Here is an 18,783-nt window from a genome sequence, read left to right on the forward strand (position 1 = left end):
GAAAAACTACATGGGAGTTTTCTCATTTTGATATTTCTGATAGCAGAAAAATTGCAAGGAAGAAGTAATAAACTCTATTTATTTCATATTACTTATTTCCCTATCTCCACTCTCTCTTGATCCATTTTTATCACTAACTTTCAAATTTTTGGATATATTTTTGCTGGAGTCCTGAGTTGTAGAGAAAAGGAAATTGCTAAAATGTTTTTCCTCTTTCTGCTAAACTGAAATTTTAATAACTGATTTCCTGCTCTGAGGTGAAGAATTAGGAAATGTATGTCCTGTTTCAGCAATATCAGTACAATATCTCATCCCAAATGGGCCCAAACTGGTTGTTTTACTTCAACAGCAAACTGCTACTGGCTAGCAATTCTCTGCCTCAGGCTCCAGGCCCATCAATAGTCATACTAAAATTCCCACAGTAGGAGAGAGCCAATTAAAACCTGACAGATATATGTAATAATCAAGGTATTGCTTTCAAATTATCAGGGAAGAAAAGTTTCAGAGCAGCTTTATTCCCCTGCAGAAAGAGAGAAAAAGACCTGTCAGTGGCATTTAGAGCTTGTACAACACTTTGTACAGCTCTGCATTGCTCTGTACTTTTAATTTACTATTTACATCCTTCCATTCGATTCTGGAAGCTTCTAGGAGGGTTCTGCAGCTGCTGTGTCCTGCCAGCCACTTCCTGATTGACAGGTTTTTGATTTTGGTAGCTGCATGTTCAGTAATTATCTGCCTGCTGATAGGGGGTGCTGGACCGGGCTTTGTCTGCTCTGTAAGGATGCTTCTTCCACTGGGAGATGGGAGCAGAGCAAGCAGAGCTTTTGGTAATTTCTGTGGGTGCTGGGAAATGGCAGAAACTCTCCTGCAAGCAGTGGGGGCTGTGCAACACCAAGGCTGATGAACCACTGGGCCTGATCTCCAGCACCCTGGAGAAATTTCCCTTGGCATGACGGTGGTGACAGCCTAGACAGGGCTTGGCCAGGGGGATGTTGTGTCCGAGCCTCTCCCAGGGCTGTGGGAGGTGTGTGGAGGTCCAAGTGCCATGTCCATGGAAGGAGGAGGTGTGCAGACTATTCCCTGTTAAGGAGGGACAATGGGATATCAGCTGGAACTCCTCAGAGGTGAGAGCCTGAACCTGAGGTGGAGGGATGTCAGGGGCTGTGCTGGGTGGAGCAGTGGACACCCTTGAGGGAAGTTGCTGAAGTTCATGATTTCGGACAGCAGCAGCAATGTTCCTCGTCCCTGCTCAGACCTAAGTGCACAGTGTGCCAGCATGCAGGGCTGTGTGGGAGTGCACAGGACACTGCTGGGAGCTTTGGGTGTACTGGAGGTGTGGGAATGTCCAGAGCTGCTGTTGGTGATGGCACCAAAGAGTCCCTGGGGAAGGACTGAAGGACAAACAAATGAAGCAGAATTGCAGACTTCACAAGCAGAATTTTAATTAACCCCCTAGCAGTCAGCAATTCAGTTTGCACATCTGACAGCTTTACAACACAGACTGGAGAAGTGCATCAAACTACAGATATTTACATGGCAATTGCTATGGTCATGAATTCAGGTTTTTGGGTCGTTCAAAAAGTCAGTGACCTTGTACAGAAAGCAGGAAATGTAAAGGTGCTCCTGCCCTGAAGATTCAACTGTTCCATGTAATCACATCCAGTAGATGGATCTTGTGTTCCTACCAGAAGATAACTTAAGAGCATCCCTCAACAGAGATGATAGAGGTTCTAATATCATCTAAAATAATCCATCCCAGGAGTGGGTGGGAGGATGGCAGGAAGAGAAAGGAGAAAGGGAGGAAGTTGTGGTGTGTTCTGTAGTGCTGCCTCTCACGATCACAGAAATAAGAGCAGCCATGGGACCATGTGCCCTCTCCATAGCTGAGCTGGGCCCATGTCTGGTTGTGCATAAGAAAGCCCACCTGGTTTCTCAGTTGGGATTTTTATCTGTAGTAAATGTAACATCCTGAGCCTTTAAAATAATGGATATTCTAGAGATGATGAAGAGAAAGTAAAGTATATAACATGTCCCATATGCCAGTTCAGCATGGAATATTGCATCAAAATTACTTCATCCAAAAGTGACATTTCTTTACCTGAAGTGACTGTACTTCTGGACATCTGTTAGAGAATATTGTGCATTATCATTGTGGGAGGCTGCTCTTGGCCACCCAGCCAGGACGACGGCACCAACAAATGATTCTTTAAGGAACCAAGGGGCACCTCCAAACCATCCGCCCTTGTCCTTGGGAGGGAATTCCACTTGCTGGCTGTTCACTGGGAACACCCCACAGCTGGTCCAAACAGCTCCAGGAGGTTCCCAAAACGCCTGGACGACAACCTCTTGGTACAGGGACTCGAGGAGCCGGCTCGGAGAGGTGCCCTCTGGGATTTGTTGCTTGTTCCCAGGGGGGCTCTCGTGGCTGACGTGGGATTGTCTTGGCCGCAGCAGCCGCCGGGTTTCAGATCTCTGCTGCTTTGCCTGCGCCCGTCTGGCTCCCGAGATGGGCCAGCACAGGTGAGCATGGCTGCAAAAGCAGCATCTTTTATTAATGTGTCCACGGCAAAGCTGTTGTCCCAAAAGGATTCTTTCACCCAGTGTGCAAGAAGCCAATCCCCACACAGAGTTCAGGTATTTCCTTTCTTTACTGTTCTGCACAGAAAGAGGTGCTGGGTGGCAAATGCACAAAGCTAGCACAGCAACTATCAAACTTTTCACTATTTATACATTTTAGCAAAAATGGGATTAATGTTCATTGGCTACCAATTATGTGGCTCTCTTATTAATTTAATATAGTATTTCTTTTTTAAATTATATTTTTATAGTATCATATTGTGAGAAATGAGACAACTCTCAGTAAAAAAAAATTAAAATAATTTATTGAAAACAGAAAAATGGAAAAATTACAGAAATTAGAAAAATATAAAAATTTGGGATCCTATGGCTCGATAGATGGTATGCCCCAGGAGTGCAGGGATTTTAGATCTTCTGGCTGAAACAGCACTGGACCTCAGGTAGAGAAAAAGGACTTACAGTGCTAGGCTGGCTTTTGGCTGGTCCAAAAGCAAAAAATTTTATACTAAAGGCTCCTCAATAGGAGTAGGCTTTCCTAACACTGACATCCACCCCAGCTAGGCTGGAGAGAGAAAAGGGGCGTGTCTCTGTCTAGCTCATTGTTTTATAGTGCCTTTGCTCTGCCCCAGTCCGCCCACAGCCCACCCACAGCCCGCCCCTTTGGTTTAAAGTGATTGGTGCTTTCCCTTTGACAGATCATCTCTGTCCACCAATAGCTCATCGTTGTCAGAGGGGTGGTATCAGTTGAGATAAGGGTGGTAACATGCCCTCATTAAAATTCAGGTTGCCACGGAGCTTGCCTACAGGATAATGGCTATGGGGCTAAAAATAGCTGCTGGCTGTTAGAACTGGGGTTTTTGAAATTTCCCTTGGAACCAAAGTACAAGTAAAAACACCTAAAAAAATATTAAAATACATCCAACACATCTTAAAACACTTGTAAAAGTATACAGTAAACACAGGAAAGATAACTCTTATGGTGTACAAGTGGTTTGAAGTTTGAAAAGGGAGCATTAAGTTGGGAATCTTAACTGGGAAGGGTGCAACTCTCTCTTAATAAACTACTTTGAACAATTGAAAACACTGATAATGGAACTTGATTTTTGTACCTGGGCTGATGGGTTAATTTTAACATTCAATTTAAAAATATTTAACTCAAAATTAATTAATTAAAGCACTTAATATGCAAAGACCAAGCACAAATAGAGATTTCATGTATGACACATATCTAAACATTTAGATGTTACATTTATAGTATATGTAATCTGAAATGCTCTATATATTACATATAGATATTATCTTAGGATATATTATGAATATTGTTTCTCAATATTTATTATATATTGACGTTATAAATATTAAATAATACACAATATTTACATTTGTATTTTAATAGTGTTTTGTTTTGGTATGTATTAAATATTAATATAATCTTTTATCATATCATTGACTAATATTGATTAGCAATAACTTATTGATAATTAATATTAGTATCTTGACATTAATATCTTAATATTTTTCTTCTACTGGTTAAAAGATTTCCTTGCTCCTTATGCTAACTAGTCCTTCTCTGTGCTCGGTCTGTCTCTTCTTTTGAAGAGTTTCCTTTGTTCTTGCTTCTACAGATGCAAGGACAACAGCAAAATAAACAAGGAAAACGTGGGCCTGGAATGGTGGCCTAGTGACAGGGAAAATGGAAAGAGCTGGGAAGCCCAGTGCTGCCTTTGTCTTCACCAGCAAGACCCCCAAGTCTCTGTGCCCAGAGGCAGGACTCAAGAAAGACAGCAACTACCAGTAGTAGGAGAAGATTAAGTTGTGAGGACAAAGTTCATGGCTTTATGAATACAGAATAATTCTGCACTGAATTCAACACCTGATTACAGGCTACATGGAATAAAGGAAGTTGCTGTGAGACTGAGATTATAAAGGGTCCAAAGATACACGTTCCAGACAGAACAGTGACAGAAATGTTTATTCAAAGCATCTTAACACATCCTTTTACAAACAAAAATATTGCAGGGTTACCACACTAAGTCATCTACTCCAAAATTTCAGTTTTTGGGGTCTTTTCCTTTAGTTGTACCCAATTCCTCTGCTTCCTCTGGTTCATCCTCCTAAATCAGTAATTTCTGTGGATTAGAAGGAAAAACAGGGCAAAGAGATGCATTTTATTATAAAACACTGGAAAGTAATCCCAGTAATCTGAAACATAACTCGAAGATTCTGCTGTCCACCTCAGCCCTCCTCACCCACTGCCTTTCAATGGCAATACTTGAATTTAAGTTGTTTACGTCGTTTGTCAGCTGGCAGACAGACTCAGTACACACACACTGACTGCCAGCCAGCCCATGTGTAACTCTGGAACAGCCAAAGAATGTCTCCTGGTTAGATGATATCATAAGGAATGCAGAACAAGGAGGAGGGAATCTCTATGTGAAAAAAAAAATGATGGTAAGGGGGCAGGGAAGACCAGGCTGCAAGAAAATAGGTTTTGTTACATCTGATCTTCACAGGATGTGTATTTTCTTCAAATCATTCCCTCTTAGTATAACTTAATCTTGCTAAACATAAAGACAAGGGGAACAATATGTTGCCTCATTAATTATGGCTGGAGACCTGTGCTGAAAAATGTTTAAAATCATCCAACTCCTTGATTCTGGAAATAAAGTGTTGGAAGGAACTTTGAGAAGATCTATCACTTTGCTATGTTTTCATCTGCCTCTATGCCATATCTGACAGATACCTGGAATCATTTGTTCTCAAAAACACCCTACAAAAGCCACTGGGAAACCAGAACTCCTTTGTTGCAGTGGGCCAGAAAATTTATTAGAATCAAGTTCAGTCCAAATGGTTATTTGAGTCCAAGGGTCTTTGAGACAAAGCAGGCTCAATGCACTTTTGCCAAATCCAAAGCAGTGCTATAACCTGCTGAGATTTCTGCTGGATTTGACCCAAGCCCAGAGATCCTGTAAGATGTCAGTCCTACACACCAGGTCAGCCAGCTGCCTGCTCTGCCCTGAAGCTAGAGAGCACCTTCAGAGGAGAAAACTGAGAGACTGCAAGAGCTGACCTAAATGTTTAGTGCATACCTCCAGGCATTTTCATATGGTTTAAGAGATTTTCTGATCCCTAAAGACAGTGGTTTGCTTGGATTTATTGTAAAATGGACTGACTACAAATGGATAAATTTATCTGATATTTTCATACATCAGATAGCCAAGCTTGTAAATTTTAAGAATAAATAAAAACAACACAATTGAGTGGAGGCCAATAAGCTAAATATGAGTAAACATGGAGGCATCCCTGTTGCTTCTTGTAATTGTGAATTTAAAACAGGCTTCTGAACAACCTGGAAGAAAACCTGAGCATCTGAATTCAAATCTCTTTGGTTTGTAGGAGAAACAAACCAACCAGAGGCTATTCAAACCATAATGCATAATAACACCTAAAATTTGTTTCTTTGTATTTGTTTAGCCTGCTTTTGAACTACAATTGAGAGAATTAAGAATATACAGTTGCATTCATGACAGAAAAGTGAAGTGCTTGAAACTGCCTAAACTTCCCAGGATCTGACATATTCTCTCTCATTTTTGTAAAAAAAAAAACAAAAAAACCCCAACAAAACACAGTTTGGAAATGCAATCTCTTAGAAATTCAGCTCTGCAAGTATTGTCAAGTGTATATGCACTAAAGTGTCACTTTTAATTTGTACTGTTGCAGTATGTGAATTTGACTTCTCACAGTTCACCTCTCCAGAGGACTGCCCTCCTTACAAAAGGTACAGATTCCCATGGTCTCCCAGCAGCAGCATGGCTTCAGCTGATTGACATCCATCATTTCAAACCCTGACTACTAATTAAAGAATGAGCACACATGCCCCATTTCTTACCTTGATCTTACTGACCTTGGTTTACTTCTTCCTCTCTTCCCTCACCTTCTCCTCCATTGCTTGCTGGGTTAAAAACTTCACTGGAGGGCTCATGACCACCACCCTCTGCAGTGACTGAAATATGAGAAATTAGAAATACCAAAGAAAATCGACTTTACAAATTTGCACTCAGACTTTGTTTCCATGTAACACCAGCTAACTCCTACTGAAGGCTGCAGTTGTTGTTCACATGAGAAATCCCACAAAATCTTCTCTGTTTATTATCAAGTTTGTATAACAAGCCATAATGTAGAGTAAAATAGCTCACAGGCTTCCCAAGACAGTTGTATCTCATGCTATGTGAAATAAAACAGATACATACATATTGTGCAGTTTATGAATGGACTTGGAAGTTCCAAACATTCAATGGAAAATCATAGGAAAAACAAAATAAAACACAAAACCTCTCTCACATCACTTGGTATTAAACCTGTAAAACCATGGTCACCATAGTGAAAGCATGGAGTTTCCAGATGTTTCCAGAACAAACCTGTAACTGAAGGAATTTTCTCTTCTTCAGTTACTGCTCCTTCTGCTTCTCTGGGGGCTGGCTCTTCCTCATGGGGAGACCAGGGTGTTAATTTGGTAATTTTTGATGCTTTCCATTTTGGTTCAACAGGTAATGGTGGTTCGTCCTCTTCTTCCTCCTCTTTTTCCTGGAAGAGAATTCATGAAATCCAGTATCTCATTGCTACAGACAGTAACTAAGATGATGGGTTAGTCTACTAAAACCTTCTTATCTGGGATCAAAATGGCAATGACTGGAAAGTATTTACAGGTGGAGGAACTTCAGCAGCTGCAAATCTTGGACAAAAACTACACTTTGAACCTTGATGAAGTTCAGTAGACTATTACTGATGATTGATACCTGATGCTCTGTCTGGTAGATGCTGCACGGTCTCTCACAGAAACAGACTGAAAAACCAGTTGTTTCTGCCTAAATCTTTGCCTTTGAAAGGATCTAGGAAGCAGTAAGGTAGTGCACAAAGCTTATGGTTTTGAAGTGTGAAGATATTTTTTTAAATTTGAAAAAATCATGCTTTTTCTACAAATATGAAGGAGTCAATAATTGAATCATTGTCTGTATTGTTAGCTAATCTTTTCTCTTTTTTTTAATGGGCTTTGTTCTGCAATTACTTCAACTAAACCAAAAGGGCAAAATTTAATCTTACTTTAGTGACAGCACTGTCCCTTGCTTTACAAAGCTCATCCAAGAATTCCCAGCTGAACTAAGGAAATGCACATTACTTTGGATACTCCTATCAATCTGATACTTAATTTGAGGATCTCTTGCTTTTAGCTGGAAAAAAACAAAACAGTCTCCAAGCTTTGCAAATCTCTATCACAAGTGACAGGATTTTGATGATTTTTATTTTATCCTTCAGAAATGATTGCTGCATCAGAGAATTTTCAAGGACTGTGTAATGGCAACTAATGTCACATAAGAGGTACCAAACTCTAAGCTAAAATGTGGCAATTTTTCTTGAAATCAAACAGTAATATTAAAATATATTTCTTACTTCTGTAGCTATTTTTTTGCATCATATTAATCAGGAATGTTTCAAAACATTAATGCATAAAGGAGAAGGGAAAACACACTTTGATACCAGCCACTCCCTACAACTATTAGAAGCTGTGGATATTAAGTTCCTAACAGGACCAGGACAACAATAGGACATATTTCCCAAACATGAATCTGCTGGAAATTACCATTTGTATGCATAGCACCAAGCAGTTCAGAAATACAAGAAATATTGTTCATTGTTTTCTGGTGTTCAGAAGAAAATGTCATAGAGGCTAAACATGCAGACAAATATATCTGTATTCCCCTGTGATTTGAAACTTCAAATGTTTTGGGAAGATTCTGATTCTTTTTAAGCAGAAAGGATTCAAGTCTGCAAGCAGTGCAAAATCACACCTTGTAGTTTTCAAAGCTTACACAGTAGAGAACATTAAAAAAAAAAGGCAAAATGAAACCTCATTTAGTTCTTAAGAATGCACAAGTTTCCACCCTTTTTGACTCATAAGATCTACTTTACCATCACTGTCTGCAAGGCATTTTATATATTCCTCAACAACAGATTTGATTTACTGAGTTCTCTGATACTCACTACAACTTGCACTATTTCTTTTACCTGCACTGGTTCTATGTATTCACCATGCTGCTCACATCCCATATCAAAGATGAATTTGCCAGGACCTAAAGGCTGCATAAAGACATAAAAACATCAGCAGAACTGAACAGTTAATCCATTCTAAGCACAGAAATGTAAAATATCCTTTACTAAAAATTCCATACAATAGTCAGTAACACTACAGTTTGAAAGTGATGTTGCAAATAAACTTGCATTGTGTCCTACAGATTAATTCAGTTTCATGTGTTACACTTATGGTACAAAGAAATACTACAAAAGATCAGAAGCCTAGCTTCTTATTTTAAGTGGAAATAGGTCATATTAAGGCAATTCCATGCTAACTGTTCAGATGAATAGAAAGTGTTCCTGCACACTTACCTTACCATTGAGAAACCTGCCCTTAAATCTATGGTTTAGGTGGATAAGTTCAGCTGGTCCTTCCTGGATTCCATTTACCCAAGCACCAACATACTTAGATCCTGTGTCTTTATAGACATATGTGCCTTGCCCATGCCTAAGGAGAAAATAATTATTTTGTTTTATACCAGTGAGCATTAAGAATTTAGGATGTTGTTATCATTAAGGTATAAAACTGGTATTAATTAAGCAGCTGAAACTACTCAAGCTGGACTAAATTGCCAAGGTCACCCCTGGATGTCATTTTCTGCAGTCAGACATGCTCTGAAAATAATCTTTGCATTTTAATGCCATTGGGTGACTTGAAACATCCCTGTGAGAATGAAACAAACCTCTTGTTGTCAGCCCATTCTCCAGTATAGGTGTCTCCATTTGCATACAGATATTCTCCATAGCCCTGTCTCTGGTCATGCATCCAGTCTCCTTCAAGGACAAAAGGATAAAAGCAGTGTGAGACCTGGTTTATTTCTTTGTATGATACAGTGGCCAGTTTGTAACATTATCATACAGGTATTAGAGAAGGAAAAGAAAGCTATGATACTGTTGGAATTCCTCACTATTCCTTACACCACTCCTTACTCTAGAGTCCTTGCTCTTTTTTCATCAGTCTGCTCCTCTCCACATGTATTTATGTTGCTGCCTGACCTCCCTCTCCATTTTTCCATCATTATCTGTCTCTGTTATCACTTTCTATTACCATTATGAACACATAACAACCCAGTCCTATCTTTAAACGGGGTAATGTATTACAGCTGCATTAGATAATGTGACTTTTCCACATAAATTTAAAGAGGAACTACTTTGACTTATTTGCTAAAATTGTCCTGTCAGTCATGGGGCACATATATTCAGAAGGATGCTAGATGGTGTGTCTTAATTATTCTTCTAATCAAGCTTAAAAGTAGCTTAAAAAAAAAAAAAATCACAGTGCCTATGTTCCTGCACGGCAAGATCGGGCTGTGCTTTTTGCCCTCAGCTTTTAGCCCTCACAATGTGAATGTCTTTTTTTTTCCTAGCTTAGAAAGGAGGGGGGAAATATCCTCCCTTGAAACTTTACTGATATTCTGAGTATTTCAGGTACTCTCTAACAAGCAGGGAAACTGTGAACTTCAACTTCTCCAAACTTCAGAGGTGTTCCAATCCCTAAATATGGACTCAGATAAGCAGCTTAGTTTTTTAACGACAGATCTAATAAATGTCCTAAACTAAATCCCCATAAATAAACCCCAAGCTTCTCAGAACTATTACTAGAAAGGGAATAAGAGGACAGTATCTTACAGCAAATGCATCTTCTCAAAGTAAGACATTCTCCAATTCATTATCTCTTTTCATTTGTGGTGGAGGAGGAGTGAGAGGGGAATGTGTCCTTTTGGCTACAGAAATCCTTGCAACTGTGTTCAGTGTTTTACCTGCATATTTTGATCCATCTGGATAAAAAAATACACCTTTTCCATGCTTCTTGTTTTCAAGGTAGTCCCCAGTGTAGAGAGCACCGTTTTTAAACCTGTAGGTCCCCTGAAACACATTTGGTACCGATGAAATACCTGTCAGCTCTCACCCTTGGTTCAATACAGTGCCCAAATAACACAACTGCAGAAGCAGAACCACGACCAGGGTCGGTGTCTTACACGTCCACTCCTCAAACCATGCTTGTATTCCCCTTCGTAGGTGTCACCATTGGGCAGCCGTGCCTTCCCAAATCCATGCCGCTCCCCTTCGGAATTGCGATCGCCTTCATACTCCTGATAAACGCGGAGGGAAAATGGTTAAAGGGCTGGGCCTGACTGAATCCAGCCTCATCAGACAGAGGGACTCAGGTGTTTGTGGAAAGCTGCTCCAGCTCGGCTTCAATCAGACCCCGGCACCCCAAGCCTTCTTGGCGTGCGTGGATGCGGCGTTTCAAACCCATGGAAAAAGCGGGGCAGGTCGTACCTGGAATGACACAGCCGCTCTCCCGAACCCCCCTGCCCGGGGAGCTGCCCCTCGGGACCTCTCCTCGGCCCGGCCCGGCGGGCACTGAGCGCCTCATCCCCGGGGATGTTCCCTTTCCCTCTGCCTTCCCCGCTGCCCGCCCGCTCCTCCCGGGCCCCCGCGCACCCCGATGTCCGCCCCGGCCTCCCCGGACTCGTCGCCCTCCTCAGAGCCCAGGTCCGACATGGCCGCGGCGTCGCCGTCGCTGTGACAACCGGGCGAGGCCGCGGCGGGGCCGCCCCTCAGCGCGGCCCGGGCCCGGGCACCGAGCACAGGGCAATAAACTCTCCAACCTGTTCCTTAGAAAGTCGGCACTAATGATGGCGTCTTGAAGGAACATGGGGATAGCTCCCCAGAACATGCGTGTCAGTCGCCAAAACTTTTATCTATTTATACGTTTCAGCAAAAAGATTAGTAGTGTTCATTGGCTTAAAATTTACATCATTCATTAATTAGTGTTCTGCCTTCTATTCATTATTGATTTCTCGCTTCTCATGCTAATTAGTCCGCGTTTTTCAGTATTTTTATTATCTTTCTCCCAGATAGGGCACCTCTGCTTTATGTAATGTGGTTTATAAATTCTGTTCAGTTCTCAACAATAAATTCCCTTCCCAGGTTCTGCTAACTTCCTTCTCCAGGTCTGAGAGCACTAAAGTATGTCAAGCCCTAAACTTTTAATTGGTTTTTCTAACACATGGACATCACCCAGAGCTTGCCCATCAGCTGTTAAACTATTTCACTGATTAAGTCTCTTCTCAACATTTTCCCCCCAATGCTGCACAGGCTCCTTTTAAAGCAGTGCCAGACTCTGTTCAGTGGTGCCCAGCATCGGGATGAGGAGCAACAGCCGTAAAATAAAACACAAGACATTCCACTTAAACACGAGGAAGAATTTCATTATACTGAGGGTGGCAGAGCTCTGGAACAGCTGCCCAGGGAGGGTGTGGAGTCTCCCTCTCTGGAGACATTCCAAACCCACCTGGATGTGTTCCTGTGTCACCTGCTCTGGGTGGCCCTGCCTTGGCAGGGGGTTGGACTGGGTGATTTCCCGAAGTCACTCCAACCCTCTGCCTCTTCCCCTCAGCTTTTCCCAGCCAGTGCCTTTTGTGTGTTGAAACTGGTGATGGATGTGACCTGAGACCCCTCAGCCTTCCAAGAGCTCCCAGTAGTTAAGCTGGTCTGGCCTGAAAACAACACTTTAGATTTTAAACCTCATCCTTCAGCTAGATTCTTTTATTTTTGGGCAGTTTATTGATGTTCAGAAATACCAGTCCACTTCCTGTTTTCTCTCTTACAGGAGTCCAGCGAATCACCTCACCATCACTTTGCACAGTAATTTAATGGCCAAGGATTCACAAGGCAAGGATATGCTTGGTGAAAAGCAGTGAGCTAGACAAGCACTGGGCAGAGCAGGTGACACTTCTGAGGAAGGCAGGATTGGCAAGTGGTTGGAAAATGTGGTGGAGGTCACCTTATGCCCTAGATCAAAGCTTCTCCACCCAAACCAGAAGAAAAACAGGGTCATCACTACACATCACTACACCATATTCAGGTGAGTTTTCAGAGGTAGGAATCTAAATAGCCAGTATTTAGATAATGAATGAATTCTAATAAGGTGTCACTTCTGTGGCAAGTGTCTTTTTGTCTTCAGCTGGGTAAAGATGCAAAAAGAGGAGACTATTGCTAAATACCTCAGTGTTCATAGGAACCAGCTTCTGAGTTAACGTCCAGTTACTCATTTGAGAGCACCTTCCCTTTGAAACAGTTAAGAACACTGAAATTAAATTTTGTTAGCTGGTAGAGCACTAAGAAGCTATACATTTATTGACTCCAAACTGTATGGTTATTTCTCTTTCCTGCACATTCCCAGCATTTGACATGGGAAGCCTAATTTGCATAATGTACTGTTAATAAGCAATTGCAGACTATGCAAGCTACTGCTCTGCTGAGCTCCTGCAGAGCTGACATGAGTGCACATTATCTGAAACACAGTCTGTGCAGTTCCTTCTTTCTGACTCTTGATGATGCCTCTGTTTCTCCCTTGCACCTAAGAATGGCTAAATTCTTCTATCTACAATAAGGTAATGTCTCTAATTATCAAAGTGCTCACTTGGTCTGTGCATGGCGTATTCATTCTAAGCAGACACTGCGGCTCAGAGTGATAAGGGAATTTATGTTTGGAATGCATAGGGAGGTGCTCCCTGTTAAACAAAAGTAACCAGATGTGTCTTTTGGCCTGGAAGGGGACGTGGCCCAGGGAACAGCTGTGACACCAACAGGAAGCAGTGACAAGATATCAGAGTCACTCCCCTGGATGACCACTAATAATGATCATTAACAGTTCTTGCTTATTGTTTCAGAGTTCTGAAGGAGGAAAAGGGTCTGAAGGAGCTCAGTTTTCTTGGGAAACAGCTAACTCTTTCTTTATAAAAGTTAAACTGCTTAGCACCCAGAAGTGGCAGAAAGAACAAATGTCTTTATGACAGGATCATTTCACTTAAATGAGGGAGGCATCAGGTTAAGTTTTCTATACCTAGAAGCTGTCTTGTGAGAACAACTACAACTTATAAGGATATGTATAATTAATGACAAGAAGAATTTATCTTGTAGTTTCTTGTCTTCCCATTGAATTTGGGTGTATTTCAATGTCAGATTAAAGTTAAGCTTCAGGTATGTCACTTTTGAAAGGAGGGCTGCTATCATCCTTATTTTCCTGTTCTTTTCCCTTTTCTGTCAAAGGACTGATATTCTTAAGGTCCTGCTGATCTTGTATACGAATTTCATTTGTCCAAAGTCCCTGGAGGGTGATTTGTGCTGATTATCTGCTCTCCCCTTGCTGCTGGCTGAGCTGGCAGCTGCCTGCACTGACTGCCAGTCACCCTGGCAGGGACAGCAGAAGCTGCCACAGCTGTGAGTGGCCCTGGGGAAGCTCCTGGTTTGGATCTGACAGAAGCCCCACAGGGAGCCAGAGCTCCCCTGAAACCCAAAGCCACTGCTGCCAGAGGTGCTTAAAAACAGAGAAAGACAACAACACAGGATGGAGAAGGCTGCTGGGAGCATGACCCCAGAAGGTGCCTCCTGTGGAAGAGGACAGCCCTAGATGTCCTTCTATCCTGCCTTGCAAGTCCTCACTTTGATTTTAACCAGAGAGCTCCTCTGCAGAGAGAAATGGCCAAAAAATATTTTTAAGGCCAGTTATGCTCCTGTTTATCCTTGGACTTTACCCTCTGTTGGGAGGGGGAGACTTTTAGCAGTGCAGGGGTTTTGCAGGGAAAATGTTGCTGTGCCATACCTTTGAAACAACCTGACTGCTTCCTTCCAGCACTGACCAAGCTCTGAGAACACACGTTGCACAATGGACATTAGAAACGACAGGACTATTTGTTGACCTCTACGTTTCAATCAGTGTCTTGCTTCAAAGGGGTGATTAAAATACAGCAGGGTGCACACACAGCCTCTGAGATGGTAAAGGCAGCATCCTGCTTAATTCCCACTCAGTGCACTTGGAAATTCCTGCCCTCCAGGAGCTCGCTGCTCTCTGCCCCTGTTCTACCATGCATCCTTCTTCCAGGGCTACTGCCTCTGTGAGCCAGCTTTTCTCCACCCTGCCAGCAGTGTGGCCTTTTCATCTTCTGCCATCAAAATTAACAGGATGAGTGGAGATAATTTGCCTGACTCACAGGTTGGTTTCCTCACTTCACACATTACTCAGTCATTCCTGACAGAGTTGGTTACTCTGGGAGGGCCAGTCCTTGGCACTCAAGTCACTTTGAGTTTTGCTCTGGGCTCGATTAGAGATGCAAGTGATCCTTCACTGCTTTTGGTAGGGCAGATCTGGGCAGGATTACATCTTTTGACAAGACTTTAAAGAACAGAAATCTGCAAGGAAATATTTTTTTTATCTCTTAGAAGACAGTAATTTACATCTTTCTCCTTATAAAAATGTAATTCATGGCTGGTAACAGACACTAGCAAAGTGTAAACAGGAGCTGTCAGGAAAAACTTAATGAAATCAGTTCTGTTCCTCCTGAAATTTAAATATAAACCAGATTGTTTTCAACAGCCTTTTGGAGGAAAAATGTGGGATTAGGGAATTGAAATAATATCCTAAGGGGAGTTCTTGCTTGGGAATATACATTTCAGGTCTTTTTATTATTCTGCAATATATACTATCAGACACACTCAAAGAATTCAACATATTTTCTTAGGTTATGGGAAGAAACGGTGGACAAAGTGGAATTTGCTGTCACTAACTTCCATATACTGTTTTTTTTTCCATCCAGCTCGGAATTAAACAAGATTCTGAAATGTCAAAATCCTTTGCAAAATGGGAACTTCTCTCCGCACAGCCCTTTTTAAGCTCTTTACTGGCAAAATGAAATCTGCTTACTCTGTGTATACCGAGTAAAGATAGCCTCTTTTTGTGCTCATAACTAAGAAAAACAAGCAAATGACCTTTCTAGCCACTCAGTTTACAACTGCCTACTCCAAGTACAATTAACATTGCATAGCCTGAAGGCAGGATGATTCAAAAAGCTAAGTTTGTGTGAAATCCATTCTTGAAATACAGATAATGCTTTTTCTGTCTCTTGGCTAAATATGATCTTTCATTTCCCTCCTGCAGATTGTCCAAGGGAAAGTGTTCTGCTGTATTTATATCCTGCCTCCCATTTCTCTGACCTCACTGCTCAATTTGAAGTACAGACTGCATTTCATTCTTCAGACATCTGGGAAAGTTGTCAGGATTTTCTTTTTACCTAAGGGGTCTCCCTTTCCACTAAGTGCAGTAGGGACATACAGAGGTCACTTTGGTTCCATTTAGGAAGTTGTTGCTGCTATCTTTTCTCAAGACTTTGATGACAGTCAACATTACTAGTGATATCAAGAAAGCAGTTGGCATTCATGAGAGTAAAAAAAAAAATCCTATGGTCAGTATAAGAATAAAGCAGCATCAATATTACAATTTTCTCCATTTTTCTCTGGAAGTGTTTTTGGTTGGGTTTTTTTTCATTAAATAAAACCCCAAGCCTAAGCTTCTTTATTCAGGCAGAGCTTGTAATGACATAAAGCTCAAGCAGCCCAATCTTTTTGTCTATACCCCCTGAAGTCCTAACCTGGTAATTCAGAATTAATTCAATAGACAATAATGAAATGATTGAGGTAGATGGGACTAATTTGCTGTCTCCTCATTCCTGTCGGCTCAAATACCTTCATACTTCTTCTTATTCATGACTTGCAAGGCAATTGCTTTAGTGTAAGCTCTCTGTTCTGGTCTGCTTTCTATTTTACCATGGTTCTGGTATTTGATTTCTACTACAGTATGCCTCAGTGCTCCCTTCTCATATAACTACCCTTCAGTGATCAAGTCTGCAAGCAAGGAAAAAGGAAATCTGCTGGCAGCCTACCTGCCTGATTCTCTCTGTTTACTCCTCAGCAATTGTTTCTGTAGCCATATCTTGCACCTCCACCCAGATCTCCAGGAAATTTAAGAGCAGAAATAAGGGCAAAATAACAAGAGAAACGATCCCATTTCCTGCAGGAAGCAGAATTAATTCCTCAAGATAAGTTCCTCAAAAGAGATTTGTATTTTGTAATGAACGATGGTCTACATGTTTCTGTTGTCTGGATTTTTTTTTTTAAATTCTGCATTCTCAGAACAGTCTTGTTCATTTTTCTGTGAGCAGGTGGCTGAAGGTGTGAGAGCTGGTCCAGGGAACCTCCATCCCTGCTATGGGAGCCACTGACCCCAGGACCAACAGGTCCTGTGCAGCAGCTCTGCCCAGGACTCCCTTCTGCAGATCCTACCCCAGAAAACACCACTGCTGCAACAGCCACTTTTTTAACAGATCCTTCCTTAGACAGTATGAGGTGATTTAAGCATCCCACTCTCCAGCCCTCTGGAAAGCCTTGGGAAGAGCCAGAACAGGCAGAGTCCAATAGACAACTTACAGGTTTCAAATAAATGCTGTTATTTCTATTTGTCTCCTCCAGGCTAACCAATAGCTATCTTTATGTAGGTATCTTTATAGAGTTCCACATGTTATAGGGTGTTTTCTTCCTAAGTTCCCTTTAGTACTCAGGTATTGCCCTGCTCTGCCTGAATAAAAGCCTGTGCTGGCCCAGTGGTTTTGTCTGCTGGTGTCTTTTCCTAAAGCTACCAGCTGGTGATTCTCACTGGCTTTCTGGCAAGATAGATGCAATGAAAGTACCAGTGTGGAAATTCTGTGGTCATACTAGTGTGGCACTGAGCCAGCACTAAAATTTCTCCTCAACAGGAAGGACATAATGTGCTAACTCAGCTCGACAGCTTCCAGCCCCTCCAAGTGCCCATCTACTCCCAAACATACAGGCACAGCCTTCAAAGCCTCTCTTTTTTTTTGGCTCTTTTAGATATATATATATATATATATATACACATATTTTGTCTGCCAAAGCTTGATGTCTGCCAAAGCAGGTTATATTTGGATTGCACCCGGTACTGATGTGAATTGCATATACAATATTCCAGCTGCTCTGTTGGGAAAACAAAGCATGTAAAACTAATAAAGGCAACAAAAGCTATGATTATATCAGTCCTGAGAATCCTGCTACTTGTGGGGAATAAAGTCTAAGTAAATATAGATTTTTAGATAGTCAAATACTATTTAACAACCCATTATTATGTAAATAAGTTATGAATTTTTCTGTTCCCCTAAGACAAAGCGATCACTCTGTGGCCAAACAGATTAATCTTTTCCATCTGTGCAATTATGAATCATAAAAGATACTTTTTTATGCAATTTACTGGAAAGAAAATAAATATTTTAATCAGCTAAGGGATGCAATAGTTGGCATCCAGACCTCTGCTCAGCCAGCATCACCTATTCAGTGAAGGAAAGATGATGCTGACATCCACTGACTTCAAAGTGTTTTGCTTTGTGTGGACTTGAGGAGTTAAGAGCACCACTTGTGAAAGTAAAATTTAACTGTCAACTGGGAAATTAGATTATCTCTTCTGAGAGAAGCACCATCACAAACACATGAAAGCATCTGCCAACTCATACATCTTTACTTCTGTTTGCCTTTGCAGACAAGAACTCATCCTTTTCTATTTCCTCTGGTATGAACATTGCCAAGGGCTTAAAAACCCAAACCGCTGCCACACTTTCTACCCAACACAACAATTTCCTGGATGAAATCCTTAATTTGTGATTCCTTTTGGAAAGCAACTGGCAAAGTGTGATTTCTGTTTTTCTGTGAGGTTCTAGATTACACATTATTTTAAAATGTGTGTGTGTGTTCTGTTTTTTTAACCATGTCCATCTCCTTTTAATCTCTTCCTGACCTCTGGCCCCCTGCACCAGCAGGCTGTTGTGCAACCAGCAGCACGAGCTCCTGCTGCTCTCTCTCCCTGTATTCCTACTTATTTGATGGCTTCTGGCAATTGTAGCTGCTGGTGACCCACACTGGCAGAGCAGAGACAGCAGCTGTGCCAAGTGTGGCAGCCAGCAGGTTTCAGTGACACCAGGGGAATGGATTACAGGAAACATTTATTTGAATGGGAGATGCAGTTTCTGCTTTAAGTATGAAAAATATCAGGGTTTTCTGTGGCTCTTTGGCTCGTGCTTTTTGCAAGCTGCTTGTAACTGAGAATAGTAAGATAATTAAGCAAGGTTAAGATCTTTAAGGAATTTAAAAAGGGCCAAGGTGACAGCAATTAAAAAAAAAAGAGAATTTCACATGATGATAAATAGTTGTTGTGATAATTTGGGATGG

At 41.5% G+C, this 18,783-nt stretch overlaps 1 protein-coding gene across 2 annotated transcripts; it reads right to left on the reverse strand.

Moving 5' to 3' along the window:
• Positions 1-4,565: 4,565 nt before the first annotated feature.
• Positions 4,566-11,221, reverse strand: RSPH1 (radial spoke head component 1). 2 transcript variants are annotated; one of them, XM_069028248.1, is made up of 9 exons: positions 11,155-11,221; positions 10,686-10,799; positions 10,467-10,572; positions 9,390-9,480; positions 9,019-9,154; positions 8,641-8,712; positions 6,996-7,161; positions 6,482-6,580; positions 4,566-4,706 (listed from the first exon to the last, which is right to left on the reverse strand). In XM_069028248.1, the coding sequence occupies exons 1-9, from the start codon at positions 11,212-11,214 to the stop codon at positions 4,684-4,686; spliced, it is 867 nt and encodes a 288-aa protein (XP_068884349.1). In that variant the 5' UTR covers positions 11,215-11,221; the 3' UTR covers positions 4,566-4,683. The 2 variants fall into 2 exon arrangements, with proteins under 2 accessions (XP_068884349.1, XP_068884358.1); XM_069028257.1 differs by having other exon boundaries at positions 6,467-6,580.
• Between the last annotated feature and the right edge of the window lie 7,562 nt (positions 11,222-18,783).

This window comes from Aphelocoma coerulescens, chromosome 1 (genome assembly GCF_041296385.1).
Source record: "Aphelocoma coerulescens isolate FSJ_1873_10779 chromosome 1, UR_Acoe_1.0, whole genome shotgun sequence".
NCBI lineage: Eukaryota > Metazoa > Chordata > Aves > Passeriformes > Corvidae > Aphelocoma > Aphelocoma coerulescens.